Source organism: Acomys minous (genome assembly GCF_964271855.1).
Source record: "Acomys minous genome assembly, chromosome: 6".
Lineage (NCBI taxonomy): Eukaryota > Metazoa > Chordata > Mammalia > Rodentia > Muridae > Acomys > Acomys minous.
Genome location: NC_140487.1, coordinates 116,265,318 through 116,290,270, shown reverse-complemented (window position 1 = coordinate 116,290,270; position 24,953 = coordinate 116,265,318). Strand labels below are relative to the sequence as shown.

Genomic DNA, 24,953 nt, shown 5'->3' with positions numbered 1-24,953 from the left:
GGTGTCCCGGGCCCTTGGCCGCTGGAAGGCTGGCCACCTGCGGGCTACTTCTCGGCTCGAGTCCGTGGAGCCACAGTAAAGCCAGCTCCCCGCCGCCACCCCAAGGGCTGTCTCCGCCCCTCGCCCCCAATGGAGCTTGATCTGCCCTCTTTTGCCTGCCAGCCTGGCGAAGGGCCAAGCCAGCTGCCAGAGCCTGCTTCCTTCCAGACTGGAATCAGTAGGCGATAAAACTCTAGCGGGCCTGTGCTCATTTAGCGTTTAGTCTTCCTTCCTTCCTTATCTATTTATTTATTTATTTTCTTAAAAGCCGCTGGCCACAAAAACCAGTTGTTCCTGCCTCTGCCCCTCTGCCTCCCCCCCCCCCCCGCATAAATTTTTCAGCTTTCTGCAGGAGAAGTTATTTGATGAATACGAATTAAAACTGCTTCTGAGCCAGGCGGTGGTGGCGCACGCCTTTAATCCCTGCACTCGAGAGGCGGAGGCAGGTGGATCTCTGAGAGTTTGAGGCCAGCCTGGTCTACAAAGCGAGTCCAGGACAGCCAAGGTTAAAAAAAAAAAAAAGCCAAAGCTGCTTCCTGAAGCCTGCTCTTAGGATGATCCCTGTGGGAACCACTATATTCCTAGTATGGGTTTACTTAATTTATTCTTTTTGGTTTTTTGGGTTTTGTTTGTTTTTTAATTTTTTTCTTTCAGACAGGGTTTCAAGTGTAGCTTTGGGTGTCCTGCAACTCGCTCTGTAGATGTCTCCCAAGGCGTGCGCCACCCCACCCAGCTTCTTACTATATTCTAATGATGATGTGTTTTTATTTCTCTGACAGTATGACTGGGGCATTTACGGCGGGGTCGCATCTATCCAGTTCTGGGCAAATTAGCCTCAAAACACCATGACCAAAAAGTGAGTGGGGAGGAGAGGGTTTATGTGACTTAAATATCTAAATTCTCAGTTCATCACTGAGGGAAGTCAGGGGTGGAAACCGGAGGCAGGTAGCCGATACAGAGGCCGTGGAAGGGCGCTGCTTACTGGCTTCCTCAGCTTGCTTTCTTACAGAACACAGGACCACCGGCCTCGGGGTGGCACCATCCAAAAGGAGCTGGACTCTCCCACACCGGTCACTGCCAAATGGGCGGTGGTGGCATATGCCTTTGAACCCAGCACTTGGGAGGTAGACACAGGCAGATCTCTGGATTTGAGGCCAACCTGGTCTACATAGTGAGTTCCAGGCTCTACAGAGAATCCCTGTTGCAAACAAGCCAAAAAATAAATAAATAAATAAACTAAAAATAAAAAAAGGAAGAAAAGGAAAGGAAAGGAAAGGAAAAGTGCCCTACAGGCGTGCCCACAGCCTGATCTTTTGGATGCATTTTCTCAATTTTGGTTCCTCCTTTCAGATGCCTCCAGCTTAACTCAAGTTAATATAAAAACCTCTCTAGTCCAGCCCCTCTGGGCCTTGGTTTCCTCTTCTGTAAAATACCTACCTTGAACATCCCTGTCAACTTGGGCTTCTCCTTTTCCTCCCAATCACACCGTTTAAGACACTTTGGGAGATCTGAGTGCCAAAGGGGCACCACACGCATACGGCCACGTGGCGGTTTCTCTTCGTCCTTGAGAAGGCGGTTCACAGCGGAGTGATGCTACCTTTGAATGCGGCCATTAGTTAAAAGCCACGAGAACAGTGGACAGTATCAAATCCAGAGTCCAGCAAGTCCTTGTAAGACACCCCGGGGAGGACTGTGAAGTGGGGGCTTTGTAGCTGGTGGGACCTCAATTTCATACCACACAGCACCAATTAATAAGCCTGGGATTTCTCGGGGTCTTTTCCATCCAAATCCTTCCTGCTTCATCTCCTGGGAGGTTTTTCTGGTTTGTTTTGTTTTGTTTTGTTTTAGTTTGGTTTTGAGGGTTTTGTCTGATTGGTTGGTTGGTTGCTTGGTTTGGTTTTGGGTTTGTTTGTTTGTTTGTTTGTTTGTTTGAGACAGGGTTTCTCTGTGTGGCCCTGGCTGTCCTTAGGACTCACTCTGTAGACCAGGCTGGCCTTGACATCCACCTGCCTCGGCCACCAATGGTTGGCATTCTGGAAGATCTTACTGTGAGATGTACATAGGCAGTTCCCTATCTTCTCACTGATTGGTTAATAAGTCTGCTTTTAGTCTTCCTACCCCTCCTACAGCCACCAGGACACAAAGATGCAGACACCATCTGTTCTAAGACATTTTATTTAAAAGAAGCCAATATACAGGATATAAAGGGCACAATATTTACAACAGTACAGTAAACAGGTTGGTTTTCTGGTAGGGTCAGTAGTCTTTAGTGAGTACAAACCCCTCCCGGTGATTTTTTAGACCCAGCTGACAGACACAGCAACCGTGGGATAGGATGGGACTAAAAACCAGGTAGATGCTACAATGTGCATAAAGGGGTCATGGTGGGGAATTCACCACATCTCTTTGAGAGCTTGGGAGGGAGCTGGAAAGGTAAGGGGTTTGCCTAAGATTCACGAACAGCCCATGCTGAGCCTGGAGAAATCCCCCTCCCAGAGAGGAGCTTGGCTCAGACCCCTCCCCACACCCCTTTCTAGGTTGGTCACCACCCTTCAAACGCCAAGCTAGGGGTCCCAGAGGGAGGAGCCAGGTCTGAGGAAACCCTCCAGTGCCCTGATCCTTCATCCAGGGAGCAAAGACTGCAAGCTCGACCTGGGCCTGGAGTGGACACAGACAGGCCTGAGCTCCTGGTCCCTTCCATGCCCCTTGCAGCTGCCTGACAACTTCAGAGGCAGCCGGCCCCGCCCACAGCGCGTCCCTCTCTCTCCACACAGCTGAGTGGGGGAGCAGGTCTGGCCAAAAAGGAGTTGGGACATCCGAAGCACCTCTCCCTCACCCTCAGTTTCCCGCAGCCCACCTGCACCCCTACCCCCACCCCACAGCTCCTTGGAAAGGAGGGCTGAGGGCTGAGGAAAGAGGGAAGTCACTGCCGCCCCCAGCTGTGTGCAAGATGGCCAATGAAGACAGACGGAAGAAGGCAAGGTGAGGAAAGAGGAACTGATGAATGCACACCCGAGTCAACAAGCATGGCGCTGTCTCATCCGCGGCAATGCCTACCCCATCGCATCCAATGCCAGTGCCACCGTGACTGCCTGCCCTAGATTAAAAACCTTTTCCTTTCATAAAAATAGAGTCTCTTGCTTTATAAATAGAATACGTTTAAGCTTAAGTTACACCTTATTTTATCCCTTAGCCTGCTCCCTCTCCTCCCAACCCCAAGTCAATGTGGTTTCATTCTCCATAGCCCATCTGAGCTCTACCCCCAGAACAGAGTCCAAAGTGGACATGCCTTCCAGGCACACTGCCACAGGGAGATAACACCTCTTCCCCATCTTTCTCCTTTTGAGTCTTAGTGGAGTGTGAGAGGTGTGTGTGTGTGTGTGTGTGTGTGTGTGTGTGTGTGTGTGTGTGTGTGTTTCGTGACCGACCAGGGACCTGAAAGGATGCTGTCTCCCTGCCATGCTATGTCCGCGACCCCTAAACTAGGAGCGTGACCAAGGGCAACATGGAGAGCCCATTGGAGAAGCCCTGAAACACCAGTGTCAATATGACACTGGGCTCAGAAATAGAAAACTCAAAAGGAATTATGTACAAGTTTACAAGGATGGACAAGTTCATCCAGACTGGGCAGGTGCTGCCCCAGCTAGCAGTGGGGTCTTTCTTGGCAAGCTGTGGGCTCACAGTGAGGGGACGAGCAGGGCCCACTGGCAACGAACTAAAAACAAACAAACAAACAGATAAACAAACAAAAAACAAAGAGGAGGCCAGGCCCAGACCCCTGAACCAGCGCAGGAGGCACATCTACCACTCCCTTGCTCTTCTCCCCTCATCCTCCTGCCTCAGCGCTTCACTCCCCAGGAGAAAGCAGGCTTTGAAAGCCAGCAGGCAGGAAGGAACCTACTGGAGCCTGCCTTTCTCATCTAGACAAATGAGCTATGTATACAGTTGGGAAAGCAAAAACAACACCAGAGGACACCAATTTCCAGGGTAATCTTCATCACCCCAAATATTTATACTGTTGCTTACTGTCTTAACTCTAGAGATAAGTGTCACCCCACCACCACCTTGAATAACAATTAAGGGCTGGCTTACTACTCTGCCTGCCTAACTTCTAGACTCTACCACTGGATGGATACCTTCCTCAGCCTCAGCCGAGGAGACCCATGAGGGCAGCCACCTTCCTGCCCTCGTGGAAACGGAAATCTTTACAGCAGCTAAGGTCCAGGCCCAGTGGGCACTGATACCCTTTGGTTAAAATAAAAACAAAACAGTAACATCATCAATACACAGTAATACTAACCGGGAGCAAATGAACCCTGTAACCTTTAGAAGAAGAGATGGTGAGGAAGGGGGTGGGGGTGGGGAAAGGGGCTGAGTCTCTTCCTAAACCACTGTCCCTCCAAGTACCTGCCAGAAGGGACCTTTTGGCCATCAGGAGATGATGGTGATGATGAGTGAATCCTTGCAGCCAGGCAACAGAGGAAACGATGGGATGCCCCTTCCCCCACCCCATGGTGAACACACATGAGAAAGGCCACCAAATAAATCCAGATAAATTACACTAGGAAGTCACCAACAAACATCCTCTCTCTCTCCTCTACACATACATACGCCTATTACATACACTGGTTCTAAATGCAAAACAGATGGAGCCACTGAGAGACAAGGATGCAGAGGATGATCTGGGTACCACTATGGCTCCAGCCCAGAGTCCCCTGCCCTTCAACACACAGGCCTCAGAGGGCCATGGGATCTGATCCCTGCGTACATTTTGTTCCTTTGACCTCCAGAGGGAGCTGCTGAGTCAATAAAAAAAAACAACAGGCCATCAAAACCACAAAAATAAGAACAAATAAAATAAAAAAAAAAAACCTGATTGATACGTGAGTTCCCTGCTGAGACTAGATGGATGCTCTGTTATATGGCCCCTTTAATTCAGGCCCATTGGACCCTTGGGAAAACACTGGCTCAGAGTGATGCCACAAGAGTCCAGCCACGTTGAGTATGGGAAAAGCCTACATATGAATGAGGGCGGCCCTCACTTGGGGCTTCTCTCCGGCGACCACCAGCCTGCCAGCAGCCTCACCACCTGCCTCCTCTTCCCTCACAAGGCTTTTGTCCAGCCAGAGAGACAATGGAGGACCAAGATGGCGCCATGGCGGACGGAGTGGGTACCAGGCCTGGCCCCGTTCATACTTTCTCACAGAGAAATTACAACTGTGGAACCTGGCAGGTGACCGGAGAGGGCGGGAAAGAACATCAAGTCATCAGGAGAATAAAAGACCACCACCACCACCCCACCCACCACCCACCCCACCCACAGTGGTCCCCAAGAAAGCCAACAGCCCAGTGGGCCAGCTTACAGAACGCAGGCCTCACCGGCAATCGGAATGGGACCACTCTCAAATCCACTGCTCACCCTCAGAGGCTATGAGGGTCTCATGCTAACCTTGGCCTCCCTCCCAGCTCCCGAGAGTCTGGGAGGGGGGCCTGCCTTTTCCAGCGATATAAGGCAAGCTGCTTTTAGTTTTTGTTTTTTGCATAGTTTAAACACAGTGAGGCTTTACCTTCCCCCACAGTGCCTTGCCCCAACACATCGCCACTAGATCCAAAAGAAGAAAGAAAAAAAAAATTTTTTTTTTTTGGTCTTCCCTCCCTCCATTCCATCCAGCTCTCTCTCTTTCAGTGAGTCAGGAAGTATTGAGAAATCTTCCTCACTCAGGTCTGGAAATAAATAGCTTCCTTCCATGGGAAGACAGATCCCACCAAATGGCCACTGACTAGACTTCTAGTCAGGGCCGGCATAGACAGAGGGAGGGCAAAGCTCATGGCCAATCAGAGGAGCAGGTGGGAGGGAGAAAACCAAGATACCACACCTCAGGCCCCGCCCTCACCTCAGAGTTTTGTATAAAAACAAAAAAACCGAAACACCTGCTAGGAAGAGTTCTTTGGAGCTCAAAGTGGCTCAGCTTAAGGGAGAAGGCACAATTGCACTGCATCGTCACACAGAAGTCTGCATTTGTGATGTGGAGAACAATAGAAAATCGACAGCACCATTCCGTGGGTGGGTGGTGGGCGGTGTAGGAAGGAAGGAAGCAGCGGTCCCCTCTGGGCCTCCGGAGAAGGGAGGACAGACGTCTGTGTGGCGAGGACTGAAGCCCAGGTTCGAGGAGGAGCCCAGGTTCGAGGAGGAGCCCTCACGGCTCAGTGGGGACAGGAGGCTGGGGACCTCCAGGTGCGCAGGGGCCTCCGTCATCAGCTGACCATGGGCTCCACATCCGCCTCCCGTTCGAGTTCGTCCTGGATTTCATCTGTACTTCCTGAGTCACTGCTGGCCACAGAGCTGGGGGACGGTGAATTCCTGCAAAGCGCAGAAGAAGGACAAGACTTTCAGAGAGCAGCGGAGCCCCATGCCAGCCCAGGGCCAGGAACTCTGGGCAGTCACGCCTGTAAAAGCCTACCCTCAGCACTCGGGAGGCAGAGGCAGAGGCAAGCGGATCGCTGTTAGTTCCTCTACAGAGCGAGCCCAGGACAGCCAAGGCTACACAGAGGAAACCCTGTCTCAAAAAACTGGAAGGGAAAAAAAAAAACTACCCTAAGGGGATGGGGTGAGCAGAACATTTTGTCTAGTGTGCACAAGGCCCTGGGGTCTACTTTCAGCAGCGAAGAAACAAAAACTCAAAGGATCTACTCTGAGGGGCTCCTGCCATGACCACTGCCCTAGCTACTGCTTAGTCTAGTTGTGTGTCTTGTCTTTGGGAGTGGGGTGGGGGGGGTGGGGGGGTCATGGGTTCAGCTTGATTCTTTATGCTGTACCCATCCATCGTTCCTGGTCTGAGCACAAAGTGGTACCCAGTAAACCCCAGATAACAGAGCATCTGGGAGACGGCACACACTAGAGGAAACAACCCTGGGTTTCAGTTTGGGCTCAGTCACGGTGCCTGAGGGGGTCTCTGGCAAGCAGTTCCACTTGCCTGTGATGCCAGTGGGTTCTAGGGGAGTCCTATACAGCCACTGCTCCCTCATACACAGTGACAATTAGCTCTGTGCCCTGCAGTCCCATCCTATTATCTAGGTGTCTGTCCCCCCAACAAGTTCGCATATTCTGAAGGGCATCTGCCTTTGCACTCCACACGGGACGCATGCTGGTCTCCGAGGGGCAGACCCATGGGGGCTGGGTTGACAGATGAGAGAGAAAGCATTTCAGCCAACAGTGAGGTGTGCCCTGCCCGCCTCCTGCACCCCCACCTCAGCAGATAGTTGGGGACTACACTCCCCAAAGGCAGAGTGGGACCTTGTGCTGGATAGCTTTTGGTTAGCCTGCCACAAAGCCAACGTCATCTGGGAAGAAAGAACCTCAGCTAAGAAAAAAATGCCTCCATCAGACTGGTCTAAGGGGGCATTTTCTTAACTAATGATTGATGTGAGAGAGAGCCCAGCCCTCTGGGGATGATGCCCCGCACTGGGCAGGTGGTCCTGGGTGGTATAAAAAGCAGGCTGAGCAAGCAGCAGTCCTCCCATGGCCTCTGCTCCAGTTCCTGAGTCCAGGTTCTGCCCTGACCCCCCTCAACACTGGACTGCAGTGCGGACAGTGTAAGCCAACTTGCTTTTGGTCAGGGTACTTTATCGTGTAAACAGAACACTAACCCAGATGGTCTCACACCCAGCGGGCCTCCATCAACTATCTGCTGGGTTGATTTTTTTTTTTCTCCTTTTTATAAAAACTCTATGAGACGATGTACATAAGTCATCTAGCACATGGTAGGTATGCTCATACTGGGGGGCCTGGGTGATGGATGATTGGATGGCTGGGCACATGACTGTGACAGCCTGTCATGGGAGGAGAATGAAGACACGTTGCTGCTATGGGAGGATTTTACCAGCTGTAACACAACCATTGATGTGTGTGTGTGTGTGTGTGTGTGTGTGTGTGTGTGTGTGTGTGTGTAGGGGGGGTGGAAAGTGAGCCCAAGACGGTCTGGAAAATGAAAATGTAGGCAAGCTGCTTATCTAGCCTCAGAAGGTCTCTCTAAGGCTCCACCCTGGAACCCGGGGGGCGGGGCAGGGGGAGCGCAGGGGGTGGAGGTGGGGCAGGGGGCGGGGCAGGGGCAGCACAGGGGGTGGGGTTAGGGTGGGGGTGGGGCAGGGGGGAGCGCGGGCCGCACCTGTCTGCAGAGCCTTTGATGAGCCTGCGGCAGGTCTCCATCTGCACGTCCAGACCTCGCTTCATGCTGCACATCTCCATATACTCATGCAGATGTCGGTTCATGTCGCTCTTGGCTGTGGCCAGCTCCAGCTGGAAGGAGTCAATGGCGAATAAAGGTGGTGAGGGGGGAAGCTGCCATAGTCAGGTTACCTCCTGCAGCTGCCGTCGCCCTCCTCCTCTCCACCTCGGGTGGTGGCGCCATCCGGGCCCCGCCTTGTGGGGAATCGACCTTCCTTCTTCTCTGCATGCCAGTCAATATTCTTTAGACATGCTTTTGGTCAACCGGGGAATGGTTGCTTAGCAACCCCAGAGGAGGGTCTGTCCAGCTAAGCCCCCCGCCCCCGACTGGGGCACCTCCCTGTGCTCAGCATCTCTGGGGAGCGTGCTATGGACTAGAACAGAGAACTCCAAGTCTCTGAGTCTTCTCCTGTACCACGGCACCTGCTCCTCCAGGGAGGAGGGAGGAGTCTGGCCTTCTTCTCCAACAGAGTAAGAGCGCTAACTCTTGTGTAGCAGTGGCCAAGCACACTCTCGTGATTACTGCTTCCTGACTGGGAAACTGGAATAGCGACTTAGCCTCTTTGGATATGATTTCCTCCTCTGTATGAGTCCTTAAAGCAGAGGAGGAAGTAAGGATGAGCAGGGCTGACTTCTGAGTGACGTCAAATGATGCTAGGCATTGGATGAGCCTGTGATTGGCATTCTCCTGCCTCAGCCTCTTTAGGGAAGGCAGGAATCATGGCTTGATTTTCCAGATTAGGAAACTAACTCCTTAATAAGGACAGGTATGCAATTCTAGGCTCCTGACTCCTGGCTCCCCCTTGCTTGCCCCGTTTTTTGCAAGCCTGCATTTCCATGAGCACTTGATGGCCCAGGAGCTCAGCTATGCAGCCCCCAGGAGACGCCGTAGCAGGTCCTGCACCTTGAGCGCTCACCTCGATCTGGCCTATTGTCTCCTGGTACTCCTTGTCTCTCGTCTTGAAGAAGGATTCAGTTTCATGAATCAAGTTGCCCAAGTTTTCTTCTTGCTGGGGAGATCGAAGGGACATTTTAGCTGGGGAGCAAGGCTTCATGGGAAGGGGCAAGGATGAGGGATCGTGGGAGAGAGGAAACCAGCCCCCCCCCAGAAGGCAGTTCTTAGGCTCACCTCGCCCTGCAGGTCAATGGTGGGGTTACAGTTAGTAAAATCCTCCCATAGCAGCAATGTGTCTTCATTCTCTTCCCATGTCAAGCTGTCGCAGTCGTCATCAAAATCAAAGGTCTCCCGCCTGTGGGGGACATCAGAGGGCATGACTGAACAGAATACAGGCTCCTGGGGTGCATACAGAGGACGGAAAGGGGCACCTTCCCCAGTGAGTGTGCACCCATGGGTGACCTCAAGAAAGGTGGGTGGTAGCCAAAAGGTCAATTATCCTAAAAGAACTTTAGTCTTTCAGAATGCAGAATGTGTTTGCACAATTCGAAGTCCAGTTTTAGGTCAAGAGCAGTGTGGTACATGTATATAATCCCAGAATTCAGGAGGGTGGGACAGGAGGGTCAAATTCAAGGCCAGCCAGGCTATATAGTGAGTTCCGATCAGCTTGAGCTATGCATAAAATCTTGTCTCAAAAATCCCCCAAGGGCTGAAGAGATGGCGAAGCTATGAAGAGCACTTACTGCTCTTGCAGAGGACTAGAGATCAGTTCCCAGCACCCATGTGGCAGCTTAAAATTGTCTGTTAACAGCCCAGGCATGGTGTTGCATGCCTGTAATCCCAGCATTTGGGGAGGCAAAGGCAGGTGGATCTCTGTGACTTTGAGGCCAGCCTGGTCTACAAATCAAGTCCAGGGCAGAGAAATCCTGTCTAGAAAAGGCAAAAACAAAACAAACCAACCAACCAAACAAACAAACAAAAAACACCTGTCTGTTAACATGGGTTCCAGGGACCCCAATACCCTCTTCTGGACTCTATAGGCACTACATGCACATGGCACACAGACACAGACATATGTGCAGGCAAAACATTCATATGCATAAATGCATAAATAAAATCAGTCTCTCTCTCTCTCTCTCTCTCTCTCTCTCTCTCTCTCTCTCTCTCTCTCTCTCTCTCCTTTAGACATGCTTCTGGTCAAAAGAAGAATGGTTGCCTCTGCCCCCACAGTTGAGCAAGGTAATGTAACCACATTCCTCACATTTTGCAGATGAGAAGACCAGGGCTCAGAAGGAAATGCATTTGCCCCAAACCACCACTGTGTGTAGGAAAGACTGGCCGTCCTTCTGAATGGATATATGCTAACATTGGGTTTCAATTAAATATCTAAGTGACTCTGAAGCCTTTTCTGTTAGCTAGCATAGAGAGGAAAGGGACTAACTATACATGTTTTTTCCCCAGGACCAATTCCCAAGATGCAATTTGGGATTACTCCAACTGGGGCCCCTTTAAAAACCATTCCATTTTTTGGATGTGGTGGCACACACCTTTAATCCCAGCTCTCTGGAGGCAGAGGCAGGTAGTTCTCTGAAAGTTCCAGGCCAGCCTGGCCTGCATAGCAACTTCTAGGCCAGCCAGTGCTACATAGAGCAAGAGCAATCTTGTCTCAAAATGAAGGAAAGAAAGAGAAAAAGAAAGAAAGAAAGAAAGAGAGAAAGAAAGTCCATGGGATTACACGCTTGTGCCACCATGGCCATGCTGGGCTCTGAGTTTACGTCAGTGGCACAGGAAGGTCTGCAGACTTCCATGCCAGGGTTCTCCCATTTGTCTACGCTTCCTCATTCTCCATTCTTTCCCGGCTCTTTTAGAGCTCTGCTCTACATCAGTAAACAAAGCTATGAGTTGGGGACCAAATGGCAGTGACACAGAGGGATTTCTGATAAAATAAAAAAGCTTCCTGTAGGTGGCGCCCGTGAGTCAGAGAAAAAGCTGGGGGGGGGGCGCTGGAAGTGCGGAGGGAAGATATTGGAGAAGGAGGAGATTCTGAGGCCCTGGGGTCCACCCATCAGCACATCACACAGTCCACTACTGACTTCACTTCCTTTCCAACGTCTGAGATCTGAAGGAAAGCCCCACTGAGGGATGGCTAGCCAGAACAGACAGGAAGATGGATGAGAGCAGAGTCGGAAAGAGCCCCGGCTCCCCCCACTCCCCCACCCAAGACCTTGGAAGGAAGTTAAAAATCCTCCTCTCATCCTTGGTCTGAAGCCCAAGCCACTGATTTGGATCAAAACAAAGGACTCACTAGGAGTCATTCAAAGGACTCACTAGAACTGGCTGGGGTGGGGTTGGACCACGGGCTCATGGAGATATCAGATGGGAAGAAAAAACCCATGGAATCGTCATTAACACCAGCTAGAGCAACGGGATAGGGGTAGGGGGCGATCAAATAATTATTTTTATTTTTTACTTTAGGCAACTTTAAAGCCAGACAAATGTAATTAGCCACTGAACCCTGTCAACGCTCCAGTGTCCACCACATGAGGGATCTCTTCTGCATTACTCACAGATAAATGCTTTTTCCACACCCACGAGGGAGCCCCTCACCAAAGGTGCCCCCAACTCAGCTCCCTGGATGGGTATCTCTGCACTGCACCTCATTTCTGACCAGATTAACAATCCCCTGAGAACTTCATGAAAATACAGATAATTGATTTCTTCCAAGGAGCCCGTTTATTTTACAAAACGAAGGGGATTTGGGGTGTCTGAGCATCCAACAATGGCTTAGGCTCAGGAATCCCCAGAGCAACACTGGGAAAACCTGGACCCAAGCCACATTTCTTTTCAAAAGCCTAGGGGTAGGGCTGAGGCAAGAGTGCTTGTGTTAAATAGGCACCACACAACACACAAGGTATAAGATTTATTGTAGACGCATGGAGAGAGACGGAAGGGGGGCAACCCAGGGGGACGGAGACAAAGACACATATTGGCAGCTGGGGGTGGGGGGGAAGAGAAAGATTGACAAAGTAAGAGACAGACAAGGTGGCAGTTTGGCGCTTTTATAGTTTGGCACACACCTGGCAGCAGGTGATAATGTCATTGGTTGCTAAGCAACCCAGAGGCAGGCTTGTGAAGCTGCTTAGAGCTAACAACCTGCCTATCACACACGGCGGTGGGGAAGGTCTGGGTTTGACCCCCAGCACTGAATAAACCAGGCGTGAGTCCTAATACTCAGAGGGGTAGAGGCAGGAAGATCAGAAGTTCAAGGTCATTCGAGAACACATAGCAAGCTTGAGGCTAGCCTGGGCTATATGAGCCCTCTCTCAGAAACAAAACCAAAAAAGGTGGGGGGGGGAGGATGTCCTCTTGTCAGCAAAAGTGAGAACATGAGATCTGGAGGGAGGCTCAAGGTGAAAGATGAACCAAGAGCCGAGGAGAGTTCTTGGCATGAGCGACAGCAAACGTAGGGTCTTTTTGAAAGGAGGTATCCGGTATCGGGGGAGGAATTCCCAATACCACCCTGCTCATCCTGAGCACCTAGCTAAAGCCAAAGAGGGAGCAGATGGAAGGCAGGCATCTCTTCCAAGCAGGAAGACGGCTGAGGGGACAAAGTACCAAAACACACACACACACACACACACACACACACACATACACACACACACACACACACACACACACACACACACACACACACACACCTTCCAAGGGCTGGAACCAGCTGGCTCTGCCAATCATCTGTACACTCAGGCCAGACCCTGCCACTCAGCCAGCATCTCCCGGTGAGGAACTGCTACTGAGAGGCAGGTTGTGGTGTGAGTCCCAAGTCTGTCACATACTGCTGAGCCCCCTCTGAGCCTTCAAAAGGTTAATAGTGACCCTGATAATTATAAAGAACCCAGAGGTTGGAAAGATGGCTCAGCTGTTAAGAGCACTGGCTGCTCTTCCAGAGGATCCAAGTTCAACTGGGAACCTACGTGGTGGCTCATAACTGTAACTCCAACCCTTGGGGATCTGATGACCTCTTCTGCTTTCCATAGGCACCAGACACACACATGGTGCACAGACATACATGTAGGCAAGATACACACATAAAATAAAAATAATGAGAAGATAGGGGCTCAGTGGTTAAAAGCACTTGCCGCTGCTTTTGCAGAGGGCCTAGGTTTGATGCCAGCACCCGCACAGTGGCTCACAGCTTTCTGTAACTCCTGTTCTGGAGGATCCGATGTTCTCTCGTGACCTCCACAGAAATCAGGCACACATGTGACAAACAGAGATACACGCTGGCAAAACATTCATACTACAAAAATACATAAAATTTAAAAATAAATAAATACATTAAAAAAAAAAAAAGAATCTGGGACTGGACATACGGCTTGGTGAGTAAAGTGCTTGCCTCACAAGTATGATGAGGTCCTGAGTTCAACCCCCAGAAAACACACTAAAAAGCCAGGTGTGGCACCACCAGGCAGTGGTGGGGTACGCCTTTAATTCCAGCCCTTAGGAGGCAGAGGCAGGTGGACCCGTGAGTTCTGGGCCAGCCTGGTCTGGTGGTGAACACTTGTAACCCCAGGACGGGCGGGCTCCCAGGGCTCACTGGCCAGCCAGCCTAGACTAACCAGCAAGCCCCAAGCTAATAAGAGACCCTGACTCCAAGAAACACGGTGGACAGCACCTGAGAAACCACACCCAAGATCGCTCTCTCACTTTTGTGCATCTACACTCACACAAAGAATCCGGATTCTTCCAGAACACATCACATCTGGGGCTCTTCCCAGCCCAGCCACTGGTAATGTGTGTCCCCTCCCCCACCTGCCCACCCCCACACACCCTCGCCGGCTGGACGGCCTGGGTACTCACAGCTGGTTAAACATGCGCTTCATCTCATCTGTGATGTTCATGGAGCCGACCTCCTCATCTGAGAACCGATTTACCTCCCCATCCTGCTCGGAGATGTCATCATCCGAAGCCACCTTACGATCTTTCTTCTTCGGGACCACCTGGACAGGGAAGGTAGAGACCAAGGTAAGTGGTGTGCTTGGCTGAGGTGAAGAGTTGGGGTGAGCCTGGAAGGGAGCCAGTGTCCCAAGGAGTGGATGGAATATGGCTGGGGCCAGCCACCACCGCAGGGAGCTGCATAGGTCCTCTATGAAGCAGGCGGCATTAGCGAGAAGCAGGAAGCATGAAGCATGCAGGGTGAAGAACACAGACACAGGGACCAAGACCTGCCCTAGGAGGCCTGGTGATGGGGCCAGCTCAGCTCGCTCATCACCAGAAAAGCAGCCCCATGATTTGGAACAAGGGAAGGCCAGACCAAGGCACCATCACCTGGGATGTCTCAAAGCCAGCCAGAGTGACCAAGAAACCCTGACAAAGGTCAAAGGAGCTGCATGCTTCCAGACCCTTCCTTTCACAAGCAAAGGCACGGAGGGTTCACCAAGCTCTTCTCCAAGCAGACAAGACCCAAGCAAATGAGGGCTGCATAGCTCCCCTCAGCGATCAATCCCTCAGGAGGCAGCAAGAAGGCATGAGATGGAGAAAGGGCTGGGGGAGGCCCCGCCCTCCCCCAACTATGTCCAGAGTCACACACAGAAAGCAACAACACACTGCACTGCCCTGGACTAAAGCACAGGCCAAACTTTGACCGAAAACTCCAGAGAATGGCGCATGTCCCGGTCAGAAGGACCACACCCAGTCCCTCTTCAGAACTGAACATTGATGCCAACCGACCACCTTGTCTCTTGCATGAGAAATCTGGGGCGTGGGTAGTGGGGGCTGCGTATACAGTGACCCTTTCAGAAAATGAGAAGTAGGCAAAAGTTAACAGCTTCTCCCTGAGAATCCTGAAGCTCAGTTGTCAGGGCTCTCCACGGCCTGGGCAGGACTCTATCACTATAGAAACCAATATGGGGTCTCAGAGAAAAAGGCTACACGGAAAGCAATGGGCATAGAGTGGGCCTGAGGACACATCCTGGAGGACTGGGAGATCTGGGTTCCAGCAGGTTCTACCATGTCCTATCATTCCTCCTCCACCCCCCAAGGTCTCAGTCTCCTCAGCTGTACACTACAAAGCCCCAAGTTTGTGTTTCCCTACGGGAGGTCAGAGGGTCAGGTGACTCTCAGGATGGCGGGTGAGTGAAATGTGGAGGGAAAGAGGAGTCGACAGGGTGTGGTGGAGGTCAGAGCTGCTCTAAGGGGCTGAAGGCTGAGGTGGAGACTGGTGAGCAGGGGTGGGGGTGGGGGCGGCCCTGGTCACCTGGAAGATCTTGGACACGTCTTCCGAGTTCCGCTGCTGTGCGACATCGCACAGCTTAGCCGTGATATCGATTCGGCGGCAGATGTCCATGTCCACTTTCATAGCCTTTTCTTGGATCTTTGTGTCCAGGTCTGTCATGGGCTGCAGGGAGGACAGCAGGGGTTACGTGAGCGAGGGATGGAGCAAGCATGAGGGGGGAGTGGGGGAGCCCCTGGAGTTAGCTGGGGAGGGTGTTGCGTCTTTCCTGAGGGAGGAAGGCTGGTCAGCACTGCTCAGAGTGGGAAGGGACTTGGGGACTTGAGGAAGGAAGATGTGAGGCTGTGTGTGCTGGTCCCCCTCTCAAGGATGCAGGGCCCAGCAATGTTGGTTTCGTTGGAGCAAAAGACAAGCAAGACCACTGTGACTGCTGAAAGGCATCCTTCCAAGGCTGGGGGTGATGCGCAGTGAAAGAGCACCTGCCTAACAAGGCCAAGCCTTGGGTTTAGTTCCCCAGCGCGCGCATGGGCGGACACGGACGGACACACACACACACACACACACACACACACACACACACACACACACACACACACTACACAGATTCCCCTTCCATTCCCACCTTCATGCCCCACTGTCCCCAACAGCATGCTTGCCTCAGCAACACTGTCGCTGTCTGTCTGTCTGTCTGTCTGTCTGTCTGTCTCTCTCTCTCTCTCTCCCTCTCCCTCGATTCCTGCCACAGGTGACAGCGGGGGGGGGGGGTCACATAGAAAGAACAAGGGTTCCCTCTGCACCCAAGTGAAGGGAAACTAGGTGGCCTTCACCTGGCCCCACAGGTGGCCTTCACCTGGCCCCACAGGTAGCCTTCACCTGGCCCCACAGGTGGCCTTCACCTGGCCCCACAGCTTCTTCTTCCAACCACACTCTCAACTACACGTCCCTGAAAGCCAGGAGCTGAGCCAGGCTGAGTCACCAAATTCAAGCTCCTTCTTTCGGTGGCCTCTCCTGGCAGACTGCCCACCGCGTGAAGATGGCAAGAAACTCAGGTCCCAGAGTCGAGGAGGCCTATGCTGCTAAGAGCCGTTTCCACCCATGGTCGGTCACTCAGCAGAGCCCCGGGACGGCCAAGGAGACGCACACACCAGCCGTTCTCAACTTAACAAGGACACCCCACAGAAAGGTGGGTCCCCTGAGCCTGAAATCCCTTGGGTTGGCACAGATGAGACCATCTGGTCACCTGTGCTCTCCAGACACCGAGGTTGCCATATGGGGACCTGGGGAGTCGAGCCACACATACAGGGTCAGGGTCCCCGAGGAGGGTGATGGGTTAAGCAGCAGGTTAAAGCAACTCTATTCAAACACAGGGAAGCAAAGTGGGGAGGGCAGGGAGGCACCTGGTCCCCGATGCATCCCCTCATCAGAACAAATTAGCCAGCCACGACTGTAACTATAAGCCGAGCTCGAGCCTCGGAGTGAACGAAGCATGTGGCATGATGGGTCAAGGGAAGTCATGATGCCTAAGGTGATGGCCACACCACTTACGTCACTCATGAGCCCTTTGAACACCACCAGCTCGGCCTTGAGCCGTTCAATCTTCTCGTTCATCTCCTCCTGGATGGCCTCGGCTTCTTGCGCTGCCTGCGGACGGACGAAGATAGGCAGGCTTAAAGGGACAAAAGGAGAAACTCCTGGGCCCGGAGCCCTGGACGCTAGGTGTCAACTATACTAAGTATCTGTGTCCCTCAGCCCCACCTGGCTGCTGAGCTGTGCTGACTGCTCCTAACACGTCCAGGGGGTCATTTGTGGCAAAGAAAAATGTACGGCAGCTATGAGAGGCAAACGGTAGGTTAAGGCCGGCAAGGTCCCCAGCACTTAAAACAACCCGCAGTCTACCAGGTGCCAATGTCCGACCAGCTTTGGCCTTGAAAATGGTAACTTCACGTCTGTTTGTCTAACACAGGCATCTGAGGGTGTGTGTTTGGATGTGGCCTGTTTGTGTAGAAAGGGCTGGGAGGTCACATAAAAAAGCTGACACACCAGAAGGTAGAACTACAGATAATTTTGATATGTGATTTTGTGGACTTTTCCAACGTCTGACTGTGAATATGTTTTGTTTTGTTTTTTTTGTTTGTTTGTTTGTTTTAAATTTTTATTATAAAGAAAAAAGAGGAGGTCTGGAGAATTGGCTCAGTGGTTAAGAGAAGTGGCTGCTCTTCCAGAGGACCCAGGTTCAATTCCTAGCACCCACATGGCAGCTCACAACTGTCTGTAACTTCAGGTCCAGGGCTTCTGACATCCTTACATGACATACACTCAGGCAAAACATCAATGATTTGTCTTTTTCCGCTTTTGTTTTGTTTTGTTTTTTTGAACCATACCCCAGCTGAGGATGACTTTAAACTTTTTTGCTCATATTGTTGTTTGTTTTTCGAGACAGGGTTTCTCCGTGTAGCCCTGGCTGTCTTGAAACTTGCTCTGTAAACCAGGCTGGCCTCAATCTCAGAGATCCGCCTGCCTCTACCTCCTGAGTGCTAGGATTGAAGATGTGTGCCACCACGCCTGGCTCAACCCTGAACTGATCTTCCTGTTTCCACGTCTCAAGTGCTGGCGTTCCAGGTGTCCGCCACACCATGTTTACACTCGGAACCCAGGGCTTTGTGCACGCTAGGCAAGCATTCAACCAACTGAGCTGTGTCTCTCACTTTATTAGAAAATAAATACTTTAAGCATCAGAAAGTGATTTTTATCTTTAAATATCCTAGAATTAATTAAATTCTAATTTTAATTCTTTTCCTCTGTACTAGAGATCAAACTTGGAGCTGCACATAAGATAGGCAAAGTGCCCAGCTACTGAGACACACCTCCAATGCAACTTTAAAAAACACATTGTTTTGTTTTGTTGAATCAGGGTCTCATGAAACCCAAGTTGCCTGGAACTCACTATGAAGTCCAGGCTGGCCTTGAATCCCTCATCCTCCTGCCTCCGCCTCCCAAGTAATTATTGGTGTGAGCAACCACACTCAGCTGTTAAAAAAATAATAATAATAAACTAAGCCTGCATTGCCTTTTCATAGTGTTGCTGGTCTTGACCATGTGACAGAGGAAAAAAGGGAAACAGGTTGAGGATAAAGCATGCTGCTTAGGATTCCCCGTAAACATGTGAGGGGTGCAGTCCCAAATGTGGGGTACCAGAGAGAGCGACAAGGGGAGGTTCTCATGTCTGCCACAGAGCCTGCTTGGGCTGGGGACTGCCAGGAAGTGTGTCCCCAGCTCTCCCCAAGACATCAGTCCTAACTTGAGGAACTTGCAGCTGGATGGTCAAAGGGACCTGAAGACCATTTAGCCCAAGCAGCACGTGGGGAGCCGAGAGGCAGGAGACGGAAGTAGCTGACCCCAGTCATCCAGTTAAGACCCAGACTTCCCAAGTCCTGAGCTCTTCTGGCCTATAATGCTTGGCTGAGGCAGCAGAGTGATGGGACAGAGGCTGTATGCTAGGCCCTTCTGCCCAGCTTTTTCCCATGGGGCCCCACAGCTATCCCGCAAACTTTGGAGGCTGGGGGCTGAATTCTTACCTCCTGCAGCGTGTCCACCATGGTCTGAAGGTTCATACGCTTGGCCAGCTCTTCCTCCCATCTGCAACAGCCAAGAAGAACAAACAGTCAGAGGAGCCTCTCCTGCCAGTCCCCCAGGTCCCACCCTCATCATCCACGAAGGTGGGGAAGATGCCTCGGAAAGCCTGCTTGCCCTCCAGGGGCTCCCAGCCTGGAGGTAGGGGAAGCAACAAGACAGTGGACTGGTGCCAACCACAAAGGCCAGGTGGTGACAAATGCCACCTTTCAGGCACAAGCATGGTACTGTGGGAACACATGCCTCTTCCATGCAAACTGTGAAGCGTTACACAGGTGCTGCTGGCCCAGCTGCTGCTAACAGATAGAATACAAACGCTGGGCTTTAGGGCTTTTCCCTGTGCCCTGGAAAGCAAGCTTTCCACAACTACACCCTCTATTATGAGGGCTGTGTGCTCTCCAGCGCACCCTACAGGCCACAGAAAATGCCTGTGCAGATGTTAAGACTCTTAACAGCTGTGGGGACTGAGCTTTGTGGTTGGTCACTAGCCTGCCCAAAGGCACACCCCTAATCCACCGGTATGGGTGGGTCCAGCCTCCCTTGCTCCAATGTTTCTTGTATGCCAGACCCTAAGTCGAGAACTTTGAGCACACCGTTTCATTTACACACCCATTGACTGAAGCTGAAGAGGACGCGGGGTTTGAGGTGTACCCCAACATTAACCATGAAATAAGGAGGAGGAGCTCTCAGGAGCTGTGACAACCCAGGGGAACACTAGCAAAGGTAACAGCACCAGGTTTCCTCTAGCGAGGTTAACATGATGCAAGTCAGGCCTCCAGCAGTGTGCAGGACGGATGCCACCGCTATCCTTGTCTCAGCAGAGAAACAGAGCACGACTGAGAGACCCTTACTGATGTACGGTAAGGACAGGGAGAGCCAGGGCTCAGCCTCCAAAGCTAAGCACTCCACTAAGATCCCCCTCCCTGCCTGGAGGAGCTGGCAGCCTGTGCCTGCCCTCCTCCACCTTGGGACAAACAGACAGGCTTCTGTCTTTCCTCACTACTCCACACTACCCTCCCTACATGGTCGCTGAGCAAGGAAGTCTGAAGTCTTTTAAGATGCTGCCGGGCCAGGCTAAAAATAGGCCAGAGGGGAGGACTGGTTACATCATCAGCTTTTGGAAACAAGAGAAAATGGATACTGTTTGCACACACGGAGGAAAATTCCTCCTCTCTCCACACAAGCCTGCCCTGCCAGGCTCCCAAGGGACATGGGTCCAGCTTCCGTCTCAATCAGCTGCATAGCAGGGCCTGTAACTCCCTGAGCTTGAGTCTGGGACTACAGAGCACAGAAGACACAGAGGGGACCTCAGGGCCTCACATGAATGGGCCCATCTCCTTAGATGACTTCCCCTCCATCCCCAAAGGGAGAGGCAAACTGAGACCTAGACTATATTTGCTCAAGTTTACACAGTATGTCTGGGATGAGGCTGAACGCAAAGCCAAGCCATCTCTCATTGAGGAGTGTAAGGCCATTATGAAGGGCAGGGGCACCAGGCTACACTCACCCCTACGAGCAGCACAGGGCATCTGGGGCTCCCTCAAGGGAGGTGAAGGCCCAGGACACAGGCCCAGGCTGAATCATCACTCCTGGCCACACTGCTCTGGTGGAAGAGGAGAGAGCAGGCCCAAGAGAGAGAGAAAGCATGTAGTACTGGCTGTAGCCCAGCTTTTGGGGTCAGGCCCTCCCTCTCATGCCAACAACAGGAGCAACCAAGCAAAACTTGAAGGAGAAAAGAATGCCATGGACCGGTCCTCCAGACACCCATGGAATGCAGCAAACTGTAAGCTTTCCCCCCACCCCCCACCCCCGATTATCCATCTAGCCAGGAGCCAGGCTTACCCCACATCAACCCAGGCCCATCTTTGGATCTGCAGACAGCAGCAACAGCCATTTGTTGGCCACTGTTGCCCAGGACCCACATACAAGACTCATTTACTCACACGCACACCGGCTTTCACGTGAATCGCTAATTCTCCTCTGGTTTTTATCCAAAACTGCTTTGCAGGTGACAGAGCTGGGGTTCAGAGACACGCTGCAACTTTCCTAAAGGCACACAGCTGGTAACAGGGGGCTGGGACCCAAACCTCACTCAGCTTGGATCCTGCAGGTGAATCCTGGCCATCTTGCCCCCTCGCAAAACCCAACTCAACAGCTCCCAGGTGATGCCAACCTAGGTGGTGCTCTGCCCATCTACCTCTCAACTTCCCAGCTCCCCTCCCTCCCACCCTGTGCTCTGCACCCACTTCCATCATGTTTCTCAGACTGCACCCCAAGGATGGCTTTGCACAAACGACTTCATGGGCCTTTTATTTCCAACGTTGGAGTAGGTGTACAGCTGGCTGTCTGCCCCCTAGGAGATGAAAGACAGACCCTGACTGTGGGCAGGAGCTGGCTGCACAGATTGAGCCCACTGCCCCAAAAATATATCCCTCCCAGGGCTGGCAACAGGAAAACCTGGCACAGCTGGCTGCCATGTTGACAGTGCAAAAAAAAAAATAAATAAATAAATAAAATCCCTGGCTGCCTGGGTTATCAAGGGACAGACAGGTGGCATATCTTCTCCAGGAACCAGCTTCACCACAATCTTGTTAACTGAGTGGCTGACTGAGTTTTCAGCACGTGTCTCCCCAGAAACCACCCAAGCCCTGTCCAGGGTGGTCTACAGAGGGAGGCTAAGCCAGGAAGGGGACCTGCAAACACGAGGGGCAGAGCAGCAGGAAGGGACAGGACCATCTGCCACCAGGAGGGAACACACGCTTAAAAGTTTTGGGCCAGGCTTTGGTGGACACGCTCTCTCCTGAAAGCCTCTGTTGCCTAGACTCCTATCTGGTTGTGGCTCCACACTAGACAAGGTGGCTGGGGTCACCTTCAAGAGACCCCCCCCCCCCGCCGCCCCGTGAGGCACAAAGGGTGATTGGTTCTCCACTGTCCTGACCCTCAATCCTTCCAACTGCCAGCTGCTCTTACGTGTGGTATGACGGATGCAAGAACTGAGGGGAGGGTGTCTTCCCATGTCAGGTGCACTTAATCCTCCAAGGACTGCTCCCATGTTGAAGATAAGGAAGCAGGTTTAGCCTCCAGGTAAAGGCCAGTCGGTTCCTTTTCTCCACCTCTGCCTCCTGTAAGCTTCTCCCTTGTCCCAGGCTGAACCCAAGCATCAATCTCTCTCCGTTGCATCCTCTCCAATGTCCACACTGGGTTTTTGTTTTTGTTTTTTTTTTCCCCTCTCAGAATGCCACAGATTTAAGGCAGCTGGGGGGGGGGGGGAGGCGCGGCTGGCACACCCTGAACTCTCCACCCCAAGGGCAGGGGTTTCCCTTCACTGTATAATCCAGAAGTTTCGGTTCCCTGGTCTCCTGCCCTCCCCCTCCCCTCCCCCCTCTCTGTATCTCTCCTCTCCTCCTCCTCTCTCTCCTTTCTTCATGAGCCCCCACCCCCACCCCCAGGCCTCTGCATAGCTGTTCCCAATAAACCTGCATTTACATACTATAACTTTGTCTTGCTATTAGCTCATTCCATTTAAATCAGCCTGGAACATCAGGTACCCAGCTCAGAGCTCTCTCCCGAGGGATACAAGTCCGAGAAGGCAGGGCTGTGCTGGCTTCCAAGTGAGGCCACCTCTACCCTCTTGAGCATGCCAGGGCCTGAGGGTTCCACCTCACCTTGCTCTGAGCACCTGGACTCTGGCTAAATGAAGAAAGCAGGATATATATATATATTTTTTTAAATGAGATCTCTACAAAGGGAGAGCTGGGTCTAAAGCTGGGGGGGAGGGGGGAGCAGCATCGCTACCCCTTCTGGGGCCGGAGCGGGATATCCATTGAATGGAATGGGCGTCAGTTTGCTCCTTCCACCACGTGGGGTGCTGCGGTTGAACTCAGGCTTGGTGGCAACCGCCTTCACCCGCTGAGCCGCCTTGCTGGCCCTTATTGAATGGAATGGGATGGATGCGTGGATTAGCTGGGTGGATGAGAAGGTTGACTAGGTGGATGGATGGGTGGATGGATGGATGGGTGGGTGGGAGGATGACTGGGAACGTGGTTGGATGCTATGGTCCACACTCAGGTCCCTTCCTTCAGCCTAAGCCCTGGCCCCTGCATCTTATCTTTTGTTTCCCAGCCTGAGGAATCCACCACCAAATTCCTAGCACAACCCAGGCTCTCTCTATGTCCACTTGGCTCCAGCGTCCCTCCCGGAAGGTGGGGGAGGTGGGGGCGTGGAGGGGTTGCATATCCAGGACAGGAAGCCTGCACATGAGAGACCTTCTCCTCCCACTGCTTAGAACCCTTCAAGGCCAGGAGGGGAGGCAGGGAATCAGGACAATCAATGCAGCGAGAGGAAATGACTCCACAGAAGGGACCAGCCAGCCTCCGAGAGACAGGCCCCACCCCCACCTAAGCGGAAGAGGCACATGTGGGAGACTGGCAGCTGAAGGGGGAGGCGGCAGCCCCGTCACAGCCAGATGTGGTCTCTCAGCATTCCTGAGGAGCCAGTGCTAGGACCACGTGACGGATGAGAAGTCTCAGCTGGCCACTGGCGGCAGGGAGGGGAGAGTCAGGAGGGGCGGGAGGGGGCAGGGGGCGGGAGGGGGGAGGGGGCTTTAAAGCCTGCCGACTCCGGGCTGCCTGAACCAGGCCTGTGGCTCCCCCTCCTCCATGAGCTCAAAATGACACACAGACGCAGGAAGGAGCCCACAAAGCCTGGCTGCGGAGAAGCGGAAACTCTATCTGAAGCCGCTGGCCTAGGGGCTGACTCATGGGTCTCTCACATCCTGTGCAGTCAGAGAAAGGCTCAGTGGCCCCGGGAAGAAAGTGGGTGCAGCCCCTGCAAATAGCTAGAGCACCATAGACAACCCAGGACCCATAGGGCGTCAGGCTTGAAGCCCCCTAGACATAGAGACAGAAGTAGCGTGGCAGAAATGAATGAATTCTAAAAATGAGACACTGAAACCTCAACTTGACTACAGAAACAATGGACCTGGAGAAATGGAATTTTCCCCACCAGGACTCTCATAATGGGACAAGGAAAAGGCCACACAGCCTGAAGACATTTCTCCTGGAAAAGGATTCCACAAAGTTCTAACAACTGTCAGAGTGAAGCCAGACAGTGATGGGTCAGTGGTGGGAGGGATCACACTCTGTCCAGGGCTGGATAGATGCTCAGACTCCCGGCCCCCTATTTAAACATGTAACCTCACTTCAGGACCCCAAGAGTGACTTGGGGGGGGGTGTCAGTGGATTTCTTTATCCCTCTTCCCAATGTGGCTACACTGAATACATTTCCTTCTTCACACTATTAGTTTGGTTGCTTTAATTATCTTCTCAAGGATGGGTGGTTGAACTTGGCTTCTTTGGGTATAGCTGTGGTGCCAAGTTTGGTAATGTTTCCACTCCTGTCTCCGCATTCCCCAGCTGTGAGATCCTGGGCAAGTCCATCGCCCTCTCTGGGTGCTGGTGGAAAACATCTCCCCATTACTGAGGATAGGGATGGGAACGGGCCTGCATGAAGAGGAGGTGGGGGAAGACACTCCCCCCACCCCCACCCCCAGCCCCAGCCCTGAGACATGGCAGAGCCTCACACCCACCAGCTCAGCTCACCTCAGCCTGGCTCCCAGAGCAGGCCTAGCTGGCAGGGAAGCTGGCGGGAGCCTCAGGGTGAGAGGCCAGCAAGTATGGCCGCGCCTGGCGGCAGGCACACCCAGGCCAACTCACTCAGGTGATGCACACAGGTGACGCTGGGCTGGAGCCATCATGGAAAACTTCATTCTGGGCCAAGCGTGGGCCTGGGTGGGGATGGACAGCAGCTTCCTTCCCCATGCTCTGCCTAGGACTTTTTGCTTCCACTGTACTCCTGAAGAGGAGTTCACCCCACTGCTCAGTGGCAGGGCCAGGTATAAGCAGATAAGGGGGTTCCGAGCAGAGCGAGGC

At 52.5% G+C, this 24,953-nt stretch overlaps 1 protein-coding gene across 1 annotated transcript in view; it reads right to left on the bottom strand.

Annotated features, from left to right (window-relative positions):
- Positions 1–2,198: 2,198 nt before the first annotated feature.
- Positions 2,199–24,953, bottom strand: part of IFFO2 (intermediate filament family orphan 2) — a 46,787-nt gene continuing 24,032 nt past the window's right edge. Inside the window, exons 2-9 of the mRNA XM_084785303.1 lie at positions 18,969–19,029; positions 16,939–17,034; positions 15,418–15,558; positions 14,022–14,161; positions 9,393–9,513; positions 9,181–9,273; positions 8,205–8,335; positions 2,199–6,400 (exon numbers count right to left, since the gene is read on the bottom strand). Of these exons, the coding sequence (XP_084641429.1) occupies positions 6,295–6,400; positions 8,205–8,335; positions 9,181–9,273; positions 9,393–9,513; positions 14,022–14,161; positions 15,418–15,558; positions 16,939–17,034; positions 18,969–19,029 (889 nt within the window). The 3' untranslated portion in view covers positions 2,199–6,294. The remainder of the gene's footprint in view (positions 6,401–8,204; positions 8,336–9,180; positions 9,274–9,392; positions 9,514–14,021; positions 14,162–15,417; positions 15,559–16,938; positions 17,035–18,968; positions 19,030–24,953) is intronic.